This window comes from Gopherus evgoodei, chromosome 2 (assembly GCF_007399415.2).
Source record: "Gopherus evgoodei ecotype Sinaloan lineage chromosome 2, rGopEvg1_v1.p, whole genome shotgun sequence".
In the NCBI taxonomy this organism is placed as follows: domain Eukaryota; kingdom Metazoa; phylum Chordata; order Testudines; family Testudinidae; genus Gopherus; species Gopherus evgoodei.
This window is the reverse complement of record NC_044323.1, coordinates 179,189,200-179,205,716: the sequence shown is the minus strand read 5'-3', so window position 1 is coordinate 179,205,716 and position 16,517 is coordinate 179,189,200. Positions and strand designations below refer to the sequence as shown.

General features: G+C 40.7%; 2 protein-coding genes across 2 annotated transcripts in view; one reads left to right on the top strand and one right to left on the bottom strand.

Annotated features, from left to right (window-relative positions):
* GCNT2 (glucosaminyl (N-acetyl) transferase 2 (I blood group)) overlaps positions 1-4,434 on the bottom strand; it is a 71,902-nt gene extending 67,468 nt beyond the window's left edge. Inside the window, exons 1-2 of the mRNA XM_030552385.1 lie at positions 4,236-4,434; positions 1,566-2,734 (exon numbers count right to left, since the gene is read on the bottom strand). Coding sequence (XP_030408245.1) covers positions 1,566-2,487 — 922 coding nt within the window. The 5' untranslated portion in view covers positions 2,488-2,734; positions 4,236-4,434. The remainder of the gene's footprint in view (positions 1-1,565; positions 2,735-4,235) is intronic.
* TFAP2A (transcription factor AP-2 alpha) overlaps positions 1-16,517 on the top strand; it is a 75,437-nt gene that overhangs the window by 13,890 nt on the left and 45,030 nt on the right. The gene's annotated exons all lie outside the window — the stretch shown is intronic.

The window sequence follows — 16,517 nt, the reverse complement described above, 5'->3', positions numbered from 1 at the left end:
TACACTGTTCTCTGGCTTGGTCAGAGGCATTATTTTTAGCATATATTATGTTTATTTTGGTAGTTGGCTAGGGGCAAACCAAGAACGGGGGCCCATTGTGCTAGGCTCTTTCCAAACACACATTAACAAAGAGTCCCTTCCCTTCCGTGTTCTACTATTGTTTTGGATTTGTAGTGTGGCCAGGACATTATCACAGAGCCTTGTTAGAGAATCATGTAAGATCATTACCTAGACTGTAACATGATTCCTTTAGTACAGTTCTGTAACCATGTTGTCCCATCTACACTACAAACAAAAAGAATGATAGAAAACAGTTTCCCCTGACAGTAACAGGCATTAGTGATTGACAGGAATGAAAAAAACCAACAAAAAGAAACGTTATTTAATTTATTTGTTGCCAAAAAACGTCCTTGCCCCCGCAAAAGAGTGAGCAGCATTTTGCAAAGCTGTGTTTAGGTAATCTGATATTGGAATCAAACTTAGGCCCCTAATTTATCAGATACACACAGCAGGACACTTAATGCCTGCATAGAGGCCCTATTGAAGCCATTGAGGTCTGTCTACACTGATCCAATTGCAGGATGGTGTTATGTAAAGCCTCCGTTCAAATGCAATTGTAAGATCTGTAACATGTATCATTAAGTTCTGCAACCTTTTTGCAGACTTTGTAACTTCAATTATTGTTAGCATAGCCTTTTAAGCTTTGTAACACCCCATCCCTCAGAGAGAGTGTGAACAAGAGAGTGTGAATAAGGGAGTATATGTGGGACTGGGCGGAGATGAACTGCAAGGAGACAGGAGACAGGTGTGTCTGATATAATCTGCCCTGAGAAGACAGTCATGAAGTGCTGAAAAGAAAAGAAGAACCTGGTATGCATGAAAGGAACTGTTCTGGGAATGCTTCTCGGTGACGGACACAGAAAGGAAACTCAGTGTATGTGACAGGAGCCGCCCAGTTCCAAAATAAGAGGAAGAAGGCATGTACACAAGCCCCTGTTTCTTGACCCTCTCAGCAGCCTGGATTCGTGACCGCAGACAGACTCATCAGATCTACCATGCTTTGGCTTCTCGGCCTCCATGCTGTCTCCGGTAACTCTCTACCTGTGTAAGTGTGTGGGTGCATGAGGGTATGAATGCAGTGAATGTGTGCATGTCTGAATAAGCTCCTTCTCTTTTCTATCTGACCTAACAGCGGCATTGTAATAAAACTAATACAAGTGTGACCCTGGGTTGGTTTTTAGGGGAACCGAGGTAAAAGATGGGGGCAATGATTATGATTAATAAGTGACAAGGAGATGTACATTAAGAAATATGTTTTATATTGGCTTCATCTCTAACATGTGAACCATCCCAAATAATACTGCTTCCTTTGTTTTATACATAATACACACCTTTATATAAATCCTCTATTTAGGACAGCCTAGAAATAAAGTTCTTGCCCCACATTTATAATTAAATAATAGAAAATAAAACAATCCATTTTGTTTGCAGTATAGCAGACCTGTTAGGAAGAAGGATTACATAGGTTGATAGTGAGGACATAGTGGGAGGAAAGTCAGACATACCTGGTATTGAATTGAGTGTCACCCAGAAATGTTCATCTGGACTATACGTGTCCTTGGACCATTCAAGTAAATCAATGGCACGCTGGTCTCTGAGAACTAACTCGGTAAATTCCCTTGTGACAGCAATATAAGCAGAGCCAAAGTAGATGATCAGATTGTGTGGAGGTGGTGCTTTTCGTACAAAGGTCCACAGCATGAAAGAAGAAAAACTGTATATTTGTTCCCTGTGGACATATTTGGTCCTTCTGATAATATTGGCAGGAGGCAGACCTCCAGGAGTAATGTTTTTCCCTTTAAATCTTTTCAGATACTGAACTATTTCCTTGTTGGTTTTCAAGGGAAAATCTTGTCCACATGTGTTGAGAAGGTACTTCCACTGAACTCCTGATTCCAGCAGGTCTTTCATGCAGTTCAAATCTGCCTGAAGTCTGGATATTCCAGCATATACCACTAGCTCCATTTTAGAGGCAAGAAAAGCATTGGGGAAACAGTTCAATAATTTCTCCACATCTTGCTTAAACTTAGCAGTTGCTTTCCGATCTACATGGATACAGTAAACATTTTGGGGCATATAAATAGCCCTGAAAAGTCTTTCAAAAGTATCAAATTCCTTATGAAGGGTTATAATATAAGCCAAAGGAAAGGCAGCTTCTTCTGCCGAGAGAGGGCTGGTTATATAGTGATTTTGAATTAAGTATTTGGTGCAAATGGTTCTCCCAAATGATGTTTTTAATGTGTTTTCTTGTACAAAAAATACCTCCTCTTCAATAAGTGCATCACAGGCTTCTGCTAAGATGGAAGTCACTGAGAGGTTCCACTTCCGAAGGTGTTTTTGCTCAGGTGAATTAACAGTATAAAGAACTAATGAAATTGAAACACTAAGAACAAGCACAGCAAAAAAGCAAAATATCCTTGAATTCATTGTTGCTTTTAAAAAGTTTTTCCTGCTTAAAATATTGTAAAAAGAACAGAGTACAAAATATAAATCATTCACCCTGTTGGTTGCCTCTGTTACAGAGCTAGAGTTCCTGTTGAAGAAAAGGATGTGGTTTCATTCTGATGCCTGTTGCATAGCTATTCTCTTTCCTGTCCTGATCAACATCTATAACCATCATCTTAATGAAAAGGGCATCAGTGGGCTTGCAGATTGAAAACTCTTGTACTGCATTCTAAGATTGAAACAGACATCATTCCAGTTAGTGGTTTGGTAAAGAGAATACAGGTTTAAACATTTTGGAATGCCCATGTCTTATCACTATTTGCCCACTGACCTTTTTTTTTTTTTTTTTAGAAACCTCTTTCATTTCCATATCATAATTATCCCTCTCCTTGTCACCCACACAGACTACAAGTATCAATAATTAATTTGCACTCCTGTTAGCAGTATCAGCAGAGGCTGTCAGCGACTGACTGAGCATAGAGATTCATCCCTAGAAGTGGCTGTTCAAGGTTAGAAATATTGGTGGAACAATTGGAGGAGAACAAGGAGTACTTGTGGCACCTTAGAGACTAACAAATGTATTTGCATATAAGCTTTCACAGCTACCACTCTGAAACCTGTCACCATGCAACTGGGGGAGAGTTTATCTATTCTGTGCTCAAGTAAAGGCTGTTACTCCAGCTGCTGGGTCTGGCACTTTTCATGAGCATCTAATCCACTCCTTTAAAAAGGTTATTAACATCCCTGCTACCTCTGCAGTCAGGGACAGCTCCAGGCCCTAGCACACCAAGTGCATACTTGGGGTGGCAAGCCACGGGGGGCGCTCTGCCAGCGCCGCAAGGGTGGCAGACAGGGTGCCTTCGGTGGTTTGCCTGCGGAGGGTCTGCTGGTCCCACCGAAGCCGCGGGACCAGCAGACCCTTCGCAGGCAAGCCGCCGAAGGCAGCCTGCCTGCCATGCTTGGGGCAGCAAACTGCCTAGAGTCGCCCCTGTCTGCAGTTGGGACGGCAAGCATGCCTCTTTTGGCTTTTCTGTGGGGTTTGCTTTTTGAGATCCACCCTGGGTCTTGTGGTTTCTGAGTTTTCTGACTGTGCTTTAGAGCTACCCCTCCTGTGGAAATTGTTGACTTTTAAAAAAATAGTTATCTTGAAATGGGACAAAAAGGACAAAATTTGAAATTTTTCACAAGAGGAAAATTCTCAAAATAATTAGTTTTGGGGAAACCAAAACAGAATTTGCAGCTTACGTCCTAGCTTCCCAGGGAATCAGGCTAACAAGGTAGGCAGGGAGCTAGGGGACCTGGGCAGCCTGTCAGGCCAACTTCCAGAGAACTGCAGGTCCCAGGAGCCTTGCAACTCATCAGACAGGCTGCCAGGGAGCCATGTTTCCATGAGCATTTCAATTTCATGGATCCAGTATTGTCTAATAAAAACTGTACTTTGCTTTAATCTTTACTGGTAGCATGAAGAAATGTTCTACTGTGACCCAAGTCCAATGTGGTGTGTTACACCTGGATGTGACATTATATGCAACTAGTAGTGAAGGAACAAACTCACTCTTCAACAGTGTCCACTAAAGTCTTATTCTTAGCTGTTCTGTCTGCTGTCCTGCTTCTTCCCAGGTTCTCATCAGTCACCATCAACAACTTCATCTGTTCCTCCATCTTGTCTGTCCTATAGCTCCGAGCTAGTATTAACCCAACCATCCAAAAAGAAGAAAACACAAACCTACCTGGATGAGAGAGCACACAGACACACACCCTGGCACAATGCAGCAGGTATCCACCAACACTCCAAACAAACTGGAGGAAAGATAAAACAGCACAACAGTGAAAACGCCAGCTCAGCTCACATAGTCCAATAAAACAATTACAAATAATCCAGATATCAGGTCTTCTCAAGGCTAGAAAACACTACTTAAACAAATGTCAGAAACCAGAGAAAACATTTCCTACTCTGCTGTCCTCTCAATATGCCCTTGTGCTTCAGACAAGTAATTTCCTAACAAGAAATGATCATTTGTTCTTTGTGAATTCCTATTAGACCCAGAGATTTAAACAAAAAAAACAGCAACTAAGTGATCCCTTTAGTTGCCAGCCAAGCACATTTTGTAAAGCAAGCATTCCAGTTACAGAGGCATGCGCACTCTCTCACTCTCTCTCTCTCTCTCTCTCTGAATAGCCACTGAGTTTACAATAGAGATGTGTGCTTATCTTAGTACGGATCTGTACAAACAACCCACCATCAGACATTGCAGTGCAAACAGCACTGTGTCATCTAACTCATCCTCTGGTAGTACTTCTGCTGTAGGAAAAGTAGACTATTGCAATCTTTATTTTTCTTTAAAGTTAATTTTAGTGATGATATATTACACCATTGAGGGTTCGGCTATGGTGCCTACAGTCTCAAATTCAACAGAGTTATCTCCGTTTGTTTTACATCTAGAGTCACAGAAACACATGAAACCATGGGCAAGTAACACGACCATAAGAACAAGGTCCATTATCTTTTATCAGTTTTATTAAAGTTACCAACAAAGTTATGAATGTCACAGCATATAAAGCTCCTAAATATACCCATGCACCAGTTATTACTACAGATGTACTCAGCTCCTCCTAGATAGTGTTAGAGTCTGATGGCTCTCTCATAGATTGATCATCAGTAAAGGGATGGTTCCTGATGGAGTTCTCCAACAGAATATCAGGGCTGGAAGGGACCTCAGGAGATCATCTAGTCCAACCCCCTACCCAAAGCAGGATCAATCTCCAGACTGATTTTTGCCCTAGATTCTTAATTGGCCCCTCTCAAGAGCTGAATTCACAACCTTGGGTTTAACAGACCAATGCTCAAACCACTGAGCTATTCCTCCCCTCAATTTTCCTGCTCTGGGCATCCCTTTTTATAATGTGATTCTGCTTATACCTACATTCTGCTCATGCACATGAAAATGTCAATGCTTTTTTATGTTATTCATCTGATGTCCTCTAGAAACATAAGGGAGCCTGATTTCTATCAATCGTGTAGGTTCTCTTTATTCTCATCAGCATTGATGCACAACCTGCATCCTGTGCTTAAGACACAAGTTGGAGACAGATGTGACTCTACAGCATTTTTATTATTTAAAACATTACAATTAATCTTCTGGCTATTTTTTGACAATATTACCACTTGGTATCTCTTTTCCCATAATCCTAGGACATCAGGTTATTCTTCTGTCACTTACTTATGCCAGAATTTCTTGTCTTCAAGGCCTAAAATAGCGAAGCTAAAATTTTGCAGGCCTCGTCCTACAGGTCTTTCATTTCAGCCTTTCTTACTTAGAAAGCTAATACACGATTCCCTCTAAATATTGATCAATCTTAGACTTCTATAATCCTACAACTTAACTCTATTTAACATGCAATGATTAAATATTACATTATATTAATTAATCATAACATCATAAAATAAATGGATAATAAACTAAAATCATTGCCTTCACTATAATTATAAGCCAGATATCATACAGCAGCATTTCTCAAATGCGGCCACGATGGCCGCATTTGGCCACCAAGGGCTTTTCTGTTGCCACTGGTTCCTGGGCAGCAATTTGGGGGTGGGGAGGGAAGCAGCAGCCCCTTCCCCAGGGCCACCAGCAGGAGTTGGGCCCTGCACCCCTCTGTGGCCAGAAATGCTGGAGGAACAGGCAGCTGGTGTGAGTTCCCCACTTCCTAGGGCCAGTGGAGCTTGGGCTTCTGATTTGAGCCCTGGGGTGGCAGGTGGTGGACGACAGGCTCCAGCCATGAGATGGTGGGCTCTGCTCCCCAGCTGCAGGGCTAAAGCCTGGACCCACTAGTCCCCACTACCTCCCCCAGCCCCACCCCCATCCATCTCCCTGGCCCCCAATGCCTCGCTACCCATCTCCCCATCCAGGGCTTAATTTGTCCCCTGGCTTGCCGGAGCTTTGCAAATTTTCTGTGAAAAGTGATATTTATATGTTTGTTAATATCACTTTTCACTGCCTCCCAGCAAGTCTACTGCTGTGAAAAATGATATTAACAAACATACAAATATCACTTTTCATGGCAGGAGACTTACTAGCTAGCAAGCTTTTAAAAAAGCAACCAAAAAAGCAAAAGAAACAACAACAAAAGATAAGAACATGTAAAGCACCTTATTTTTGTTTCTATTCTGTTTAGGTCCAGTAAAGACTACAGACAACTGTACATTTTTTGTATTATTGAGTTTTCAAAAAACCCAAACCCTTACATAAATAAATTACAATGATTTTGGATGTGTGTATGTGCGTATTTATTTGTTTTTCCTAAAGTTGAGTATTTTAGGAAAAATTGTGAGCAGCCACTAGCAAGAGTTGGTGGCCGCACTCTGAGGCCACCAAAAAAATTGGTGTGCGAACCCTGAAGGACCCTTTAGTGCTGATGCAAGAGCCAGCTGGCTTTCATTTTAAAAACTTGTCAGATTTGACTGGAGTTTATAAATTACTGTTGTACTAGAATCATAAAAAAAAGAGCCTTAGTCTTATTGTTATTTTATTTGTTTGTTTAATTATTATTTGCCTTATGGTAGCAACCAAGGTAACTGATCTGAATTAAATACTTCATTTTACAAATATAAATGCACGTGTTTAGCTTTGTGACCATAAGTCCAATGAGAGTACTTGCATGCGCAAAGCTGAGCACGTATTTTTGGGATCAGGGTCCACGAGTCTCATTCAAAGGGGAGTACCAGGTTTAGTCATCTATTAAAGATGAATATTGTAAATGATATATACTGACAAGCTCAAAATTAAATTCTAGGTCATTGGGGGAAAATATATCTAAACTCAGTTGCCTATGTAACCAGGGAAAGGAGTGGTCACTGTCCACTATAAATGTTACTATACCTCCAAGCTTTAATGAAAGAAAAAAATAGTGCTTACTTCCCGAGGGTTAGCTTATGGCTTTGGCACAAACCCTGTATAGGAGATGCTGGAAAGCAGCAACACATGGAATAAATTATGCTTCCTAGAGGTATTAACCACAGAAATGTAGGGCTAGAGAGGACCTTGGGAAGTCATCGAGTCCAGACCCCTGCACTAAGACAGGAACAGGTATACCTACACCATCCCTGTCAGGGGTTTGTCCAGCCAACAACAGGGATTCCACAGCCTCCCTTGGAAGCCTAACCTACAATTTAACTGCCCGCATGTTATGAAGTTTTTCCTAATACCTAACCTAAATCTCCCTTGCTGCAGATTAAGCCAATCATTTCTTGTTCTTCCTTCAGTGGACATGGAGAACAATTGATCACCGTCCTTTTTATAACAGCCCTTAACATATCTGAAGACTGTTATCAGGTCCCCCGCTCAATCTTCTTTTCTTAAGACTAAATATGCCCAGTTCTTTTAACCTTTCCTCATAAGTCAGGTTTTCTAAACCTTGTATCATTTGTGTTGCTCTCCTCGGAATTCTCTCCAGTTTGTCCACATCTTTCCTAAAGTGTGGTGCCCTTTTTGTTCCCCTTTTTAAAGATAGTTATGATGTTTGCCCTTCTCCAGTCCTCTGGGACCTCCTCCATCCTCCATAAGTTCTTGAAGATAGTTGCTAATGGTTCCAAGATTGCTTCAGCTAGCTCCTTAAGTACCCTAGGATGAATTTCCTCAGGGCCTGCTGACTTGAATATATCTAATTTATCTAAATATTATTTATCCTATTATTTCTCTATATTGGCTTGCATTTCTTCTCCAAACAGAAGGAAGACAAGCTCCCCATCCCAAAGTGTGCAATTTCAGAAGAACAGCCAGTTAAAGAAGGAGGGGAAGGGATGCATCATACAAGCAAAATGATTAGGGTGATGATGGACATATGTTTCCTTAGTTATATATTTGGGAGGGGGGACGGAGTATTTGTTTTTTAGTTTTTCAGGCAAACACGCTAAGTTTGTGTCTCCCCAGCCTCCCTCCATAATTCAACATCCCTCCGCCCCCCGCCCAAGGTCCTCTCACCCAAGTCCAAGCATCATTTCTGATGTCCATATGCTCCTCACACCAACATTTCAGCCCCTCTCTCCACACAAAGGAGTAGTTTACTCATAAGACAATAAATTAAACAGATAATATGCCATGCCCTGTCTGACATAATGAGTAGACCACACTTCATCTAATCTCTTCTCCTAATCACATATTGACCTAAAAGTTGATTAAGTCTCTTTGAAACCTTCTTAGGTTCATCTCATGTTAGACACACCTTCCAGCTCCTTGTACACAGTGCATAACAAGGCAGCTCCCTACTGGGCTCAGTAATGACCTATTGCTCGTGCATTAGTATGCATTAGTATATTAGTGCATTAGTATAGTGCATTAGTATATTATATATGTGTTTGATTTGGATTTGTGAACAATATAAAACCAAAATATTTGGAATGTTCTTGATGAATTAACAGGTATTTATGGCTACTCTTAATACCATCCATAATATACACTGTATAGTTCTGGACATAATGTACTGTGGCTCATTTATGCATGGAGAGAAAGTTGATGGTTCATATCTGAGACCAAAAGTCACAACTAACTTGTAAAAGTAGAAGTGAAAACCAAAAGAGAGTCAGACTCCTACCTGGCTGCAGCGCAGGTCTGAGAGGGAGAGCAAAACATAGACACGTGTGGGGCTAAGAATGAGAACTGAGTGACTGACCTGAACAGATCACTGAATTAATGGAATTATTTTCTCCTTCTTTTCTCACTCCTCCATCCAGTTTCATTCTTTGACTTCCCACTTAGTCTCTGCATCAGTTTCGTCTTGTATCAGTGAAAAAGGGTAAGCCCTTTTTTGTTCTCCATCAGGAGAAATTCTGGTACTCTGTTCTGGCTGGATAAATAAAAGCAGAAGCGAAACTCCTGCTCCTTTTGAAACCACAGTACACACTCAGCTGCCTAAAACAAGTCATGCTGTTTCAGGTTTTGGACACACTTCAAATTGAGAAACACAAGTGAGCATATCCCAAAGGCATTTTGGGTGGGTATCTGCAAATGTGTTCTTGGTAGGGAAGGCATCAGCTTAAAATACTTATATAGAATAGTTATAATACATAAGTAAAGCACTTGATGCCAATGGTTGTAATTGAAAAAAGGTAACAGTTAACTTTCCTCAGCATGGAGGTACTATATAAACTTGGAAATACAACTCAAAATGTTCATACCTCAATGCCTAAATGTAGGCTTCTTGGAATAAATTGATGTATTCTGTAAGATTTGTGGTGACATGCTCTGGAACGTCAATAAGAACACACACACACAAGATTAAAACCGAACCCTGAAACTGCACCTGCTTACACTTTCTGGACCTGATTCTGATTTCATGTACGCTGGTTTAACACCATTGCCTTCAGTAGAATTACTGCCTGTGCAAGTGAGAGAATCTCTGTATGGATCTGATCCTACACCCTGTAAAGTCAATGGCAAAATCCTAATTTCTGTGGGCCTTAAATATGCTTCCATTCATACAGACATCTGTTGGGGAGATCAGAGTGTTCTGAGTGCAATTCCAGAGGCTTTCCTCCTGGCTTGGGAAACTGAGAGATTTAATTTGGGAATCTAGCCTTGAGCCTGGAGTTTGTCTCAACTCAGGTAGGAGTTTGTCATTCAAGTCACACAAACAATCTCCAGGAACCTGGGGTGGTGAAAGGAGATTGTGTAAGAAGGATTTGGACTGCTTTGTAAGCCTGAAGGAAGGAGAGTTGGAATATTGGATTCCCCAACTCCTGCTTCTTACTGTGCAATAAAGGAGAGGTGGTTACTGGGGTGTAGGAAAAGAATTTATATTTTGACAAAGAAGCAGCTTGAGGTTCCTGTAAACACAGACTTTCTGTCTCCTGAACCTCAGCTGGAGATGATTCTTGTACAGGAGAAGTGACTATAACCAGAAAGAGCAAACATCCCAAATCATCACTCCCTTTCTCTCTACCAACAGGCCTAGCAACACCTAAAGAAGAAATGAGCAGCACTGGACTGGGGAGAGTTCCTGGCTGAAAGGAGTTCAGTCAGTAAGACTGTTAGAACTTGTAACGCGAGAGACCTTTTTTTTTTAATTCACTGAGCTTGTTAAATTAGGCATTCATTGTGTTTTACCTTTTCTTTCTTCGTAACCAGTTCTAACTTTTATGCCTCATTACTTGTAATCCCTTAAAATCTATCTTTCTGTAGTTAATAAATTTGCTTGATTGTTTTATCTAAACTAGAGTTTTTTAATTGAAATGTTTGGGAAACTCCATTTGAGATAACAAGATTTTTGCATATTGTTTTCTGTTAATAAATGATGTACTTTATATGAGCTTGTAATGTCCAGGAGAGAGCTGAGCAATATAAGATGCACATCTGGGGGCAAGTCTGGGACTGGCAGTTTGCTGGTTATAGCACTCATATAGTATAACTTGGAGTAACTTAAATGCTGGAGGCTGTGTGATAGCAAACCAGGAGTGGTTGCTCTCATGGCGAAGCAGTGAAAAAGACATTCTAGGTTGGAGAATTGGAGGGATACAGCTGTCCATCAGTCCAGATTGTTCCTGGGTAATGTCACAGGTGGCTAGGGATTTCTGTGCATTATGGGAATCTCCAGGTGTCATAAACATTCCCTACACTACCTGCTGTCTCCTTTAGGATTTTTGTACTGCCCCCCATCACTGTGTTAGAGGAGCCTTCCATGTAAAATCATCAGCAATAGCAAAGTCCCTACTAGGTTTAATGGAATGTCTCATGCTTCTCCCATCTCAGGTTTTAGAAAGCTCAGTTTACAGGAGGTTTTTTAATGTTATAAGTGCCATTCTGATTGCAGATGGGAAAAGCCTTTTCCCATGAGGAAGATTTTGTAGCATTTCCTAAAGGTCCTCAGACTCTGGGTTCATCTAACCTCCTCTAGAAGTTCATTCCACAGCTGGATTCCCCCCATCCCAACTGAGAATGCCTTTTCCTTGCTCTTATTAGCGCATTCTGGGCTTTGTAATCTTCATTGTCACTGGGGAGTTCAACTGTCTCAGCATTTCATAAATGGAGCTGTGGTCTGTTATATAGCTGGGACCTGGTCTACTAACGATTTTGAAGATTAGGACCAAGGCCTTAAACTGGCAATGATGTGGACTGGGATCCAGTGGAGAAACCAAAGCACGGGCTTAACACGCTCCTAGTGTCTTAAACCTTGGAAGAGCTGGACAACTACATTTGGTGCCAGCTGAAGCCTTTGCATTGTTTTCACAATCAGTTTCACATACAATGAATTACAGTCAGGCAATGTGGATGTAACATGTGTGTAGATCCTTATGGTCAGGTCTTTGTCCAGTATGAAAGATATGGGGTTTCCTAGAAAGTCAGAGTTGAAGGAAGGTGCTTTTAGTCATTGGTGCAATGTAGTTGTTTTAAAATTAGATGCACAAACAGAAAATCGTAAGTGGCTAAATTTATGGGATAAATTATTTGCTATGAATTATTTGTTCAGTTCTAAGTATGAATCTCTTTTTCTCTTCTGTTTCTTTTCTGTGACTTAGTAATAATTTTAAAAAGAAATGCAAATAGACCTGATGTTTTAAAATTAAATAATTACACATGAATAATAATTAATAACAATGAATCATTTCAATTTAAGTAGTGTCTTCCATCCTCTGTACAGAATCTCAAAATGCTTGATAAATATTAGTGAATTAATCCTCTGAGAATCTACTTGAGGTAGGGAATTATTTTCTCCATTTTACACCTGGGGAAATTGAGGCACAGAAAGTTTAAAGCCAACATATTCCAAAGTAGGCCACTCAGGTGTTGTGCCTGGCTGTACCACAGTGCTTTGGGTGATCTCCCTGGGACAATGCATTTCTGTGCCCAAAAGAAGACTTTTCACAAAGTGACATTGATTTTCTTACTTTCAGTTGACTGTCTGGCACCAGGAGAGACCTTAGCTTCGCATTTCATTCACACAGGACCTCTGACAGTGCATAGAGCTCTAAAGTGTTAGCATTGGGTATGAACCCAAGTCCTGCAGTGAGACTTGAGTTCATGACCTTCTAGCTCAGAAGTAAGGTTGCTGTGTGTCCAAGAAAGAGGAATTTTGTGATTCTTCTTTATTCTTTAACAGTGAGATTGTAATGGGGGTGTATGTATCCCTCATAATAACAATACCTACCTCTTATGTAGTGCTTTTCATCAGCAGATCTCAAAGCATTTTACAAAGGAGGTGTGACATTACCCAAGGTACAATCTGGACTGATTAACAGCTGTATCACCTCAGTTCTCCAGCCTGAGATGTCTTTTACATTGCTTAACTGTGAGAGCAACCACTCCTGGTCTGCTCACACATGGACTCCAGCATGTAAGGTACTCCCAGACTTTCCCCAGAAATGTGCTTCTTGTACTGCCCAGCACCCTCCTGGAAAATCCAACCTCATGTAAAGTCCACCATTTATTAAAAGAAAATAATATGCAACAATCTTGTTATCCCAAATGGAGTTTTGATCCAAACTTCACTGGTTTAGATAAAACATATTTATTAACTAGAAAAGATAGATTTTAAGTGATTACAAGAAATGAGGCATAGAAGTCAGAACTGGTTACAAGAAAATAAAAGAAAATGCAACTAATGCCTAACTTAACAATCTAAATGAATACAAAGCAAAGATCTCTCTCACCACATGTTAGAGCAGTCTTACTGGCTGAACTCCTTTCAGTCAGGATCTCTTCCCCAGTTCAAAGCTGATTCTTTTGTTCTTCAGGTGTTATGGATGGGTACAAAGAAAGGGAGGAATAATTTGAAATGCCTGCTCTCCCTTATAGTTCTTTCTCTTCTTTGAGAATCATCTCTAGTTGTGGTTGAGGAAAAGGCTGTATGGGTGGGAACCCCAAGCAGTTTCCTTGTCAAGATGTAGTTTTTTTCTCCCATACACTCTTTTCTGCCAAAGAATGACTGCTTAACCAGATGATGGTCCATTTGATTTTGTTGACACATGACTGAGGCGTCAGCTAAACTTTTGTCTCTGGGGAACTGGTTTGTGACTGCTCCCCAAATGTGTAATGTGTCTTAGCAGTATCATACAGTAGAATCTTATAATTTTACATACAATATTGCACATATATTCTACCAGGACAATAATGGTCAGCAAATTATGAGTTTTCAAATGACACCGCACAAGGCATAATTTGTATGAAATTCATCATAGTCCTGTAAAAGATGTGAATATAGGGATACAGACTGCCACAGGAGGTCAGTATCATTATCCCTATTTTACAAATGGGGAAATTGAGGCACAGAGAGGGAAAAAGATTTACCTGAGGTCACTCAGTAGGCCAGTGGTGGAGTTGGGAATAGAACCCATGTATCCAGTCCAGTACTCTATCCATTAAGCCAAACTGCATCTCATATAAAGAACTAGCTGGTCCACATGAAGAAATGTGACCTTTCACCTAGCACTGCTTGGGTTTATTTATATTTTTACACACTATTCTATGGCAGGTGGCACTGTTACAGATAGTCTTCTAAGTTATTTTTCTTAGCATGCAAGCAGATATTTCACCTGGGGAAGGCATGCTGATTTGGTCTGGGCAGAGGGAGTTGTTGGAGGACCAGGACAGTTTGTTGTCTGATTGAAATCAATTCTTGAGGCAGAATTGCTCTCCTGTAACTAGGCATTGGTGTTAGGCTGAAATTCCTGAAACAGATTTCCTTGCATGCTATATGACCACTTCTGGTTCAAGACTAGTGTTTATATAAATAAAACAAGTTATACTTAGAATATACCCAGACTCTGCAACACTGATTTCTCACCACTATGAAGCTGACCTGCAAGATCTCAGACCTTTGCTACCAGTCCTCAGAGGGGCAACAATATCCTTTTCCTACCAGCGTATGTCTAATACTAGTTAACATGGCAAGTGAAGGGTTAATTCCCTAGGGGAAAGCTGCTTTCCTAATCCTTGATGGCGGGGGATGGGTCAGAATTTGCTAATTGGACAAGCTGGGAGTTCCAGGGTTTTGTAAATGTAGCAGGTGATACTGTATGGGTATGATAACTGAAAGCTAGTTTCCTTCAACCAATAATTGCTCACTGGGTGTTTTGAGCTTCATAAAAGAAGAGGCTGTGCTTAGAGCTCCTGGAGAGATTGTCTTTGTCCAGAGAGGGTTGCTTGATGTCTATGGTTCTAAAATGTAAGGGGATTATTTCCTATACCTCTTATTTCTTGTATATTTTTACTTAACCAAGACATTGGGCCTGATCTACTCAACAGGGCCCTGTAAGGCAAAGTGGTTGTGATGTATCCTTGGGTGGGAACCACCTGTTCAGGCAGTGATGTGCTTGATAATGTTATAACCAGGAGGTCCTGAAATAAACATCTCCCAGAGTGTGTGATAATGCCAGTATCATAGGAGCGCACGTGCCCACTGAAAGGTGGTGAGAGATTGGAAAATCTATTAGTCTGGTTTCTCATCTAAACAATAATACTTTCTCTTGCCCATGGCCAAGGAGGAATGCTGCACCAGTTGGCTAACTAATAAATTATTTACCCATTAAAATGCTTCTACTTTGTTCCTGAAGGGTACACTGAGCATTATGAGGTAGTTTCCAATGCATATTATTTAGTATGAAGGATGATGATTTTTCAGGAAAGTCTCATATTACCCCCCGCAGCTCCCCGAAATATTTTGAAAACAGTAGACATTTGATGCAAAGAGTTTAATTCCAAAGGCAAAGGAATTGCTCTGTAAAAGTCTTTTTATGACCCTTCAGATTAGTCCTCTCTAGCAGGAATGCTTTTTTGGTATCCAGAGAGGGTCTGATCCCCAGGCAATTCTCACCATATGCCTCTCTTCAATCTGGAGGGGAAATTTTAAGGGGCATCTCAGAACCCTCTCCAGCACATTACAATTCATGGTGAATGTGCTGTTTGTGGACCCAGATCCTGCAGTCCCCCTCTTGAGGGGGCTGAGGTATTTCATCAGACCCTGAATCTCACACAGGATACACTGGAGAACCTGAACCCCTCCTCCTACAAAGAAACGGTTACCCTAAATCTTAGGTATAGTTCACCATCTTTACAATGCGGACAATAGCACCCCCTACCTCTTAAGGGTAGTGTTAGGGTAAATACATTAAAGATTGTGAGGTATTTAGATTCTACAGTAATGGAAGCCACATAAGTAGCTAGTATAGCTATAGATAGGTAATCCGTGAGATTTTTTTCTCCAGGGATGGCCTCACCTTTCATTTTTCTACTGACAACTTTTACAAGTATGCTAGTAACTGGAAGATGATGGCACTTTCTGTTTTCCTTTTGTAATTTGTAAGTTCTTTTGGACACACCCCCTTGGACCAGTGACAGAGCAGACAATAGTGGCAAAGAAAGAGTCTCATGAATTACAGGAGCATAAGTTGTACTCCTGTAATGTGTGTGCCTATCAGAAGCATGAACCAGACTGAGAATAAAGAAGCCCAGCTTTTAGTGTCTGAACCTCAAGGAGATATCAGGTCAAAGCAATTTTTAACAAAATGAATTCACACATCACAGTGGTTCTCTGAACTCCTGAAATGACAAAGAGTCCCTTCTGACCTTGAAATCTATGACAAGACTGCCAGCCAGTTATGATACTTTATTTCTAATTTTAAATGGCACATACAGAAAAAGAAGTAAAATGGTACCATCTACAGGTTTGAATTAGGGCCTGAAAGGCAATGCAATGTTTAGCTTTATAGTTATTTTGTAAAGTGGGAACCAAGGAATGAAATAGAACAGCTAAATGGTTCCGTTAGTCTATTGCAAACTGACACAAAAAATCACTTGACGTTATTGTGCTCCCTATTCTTCTATCTCCTCAGAAAATATTGTTTATGATGTGTATTGCACTATCAAGTAAATACATATGGAAGTAGAAATGTCCACATCTGAGGTGGAAGTCAAACTCAAATAGCTTAATGGAAATAAACTAGGGGGCCAAGGGGCCTGGATAATGTTCATCCAAGAATACTAAAGCACATGAAATTGCAAGCCCAATAGCAAGGTTCTTCA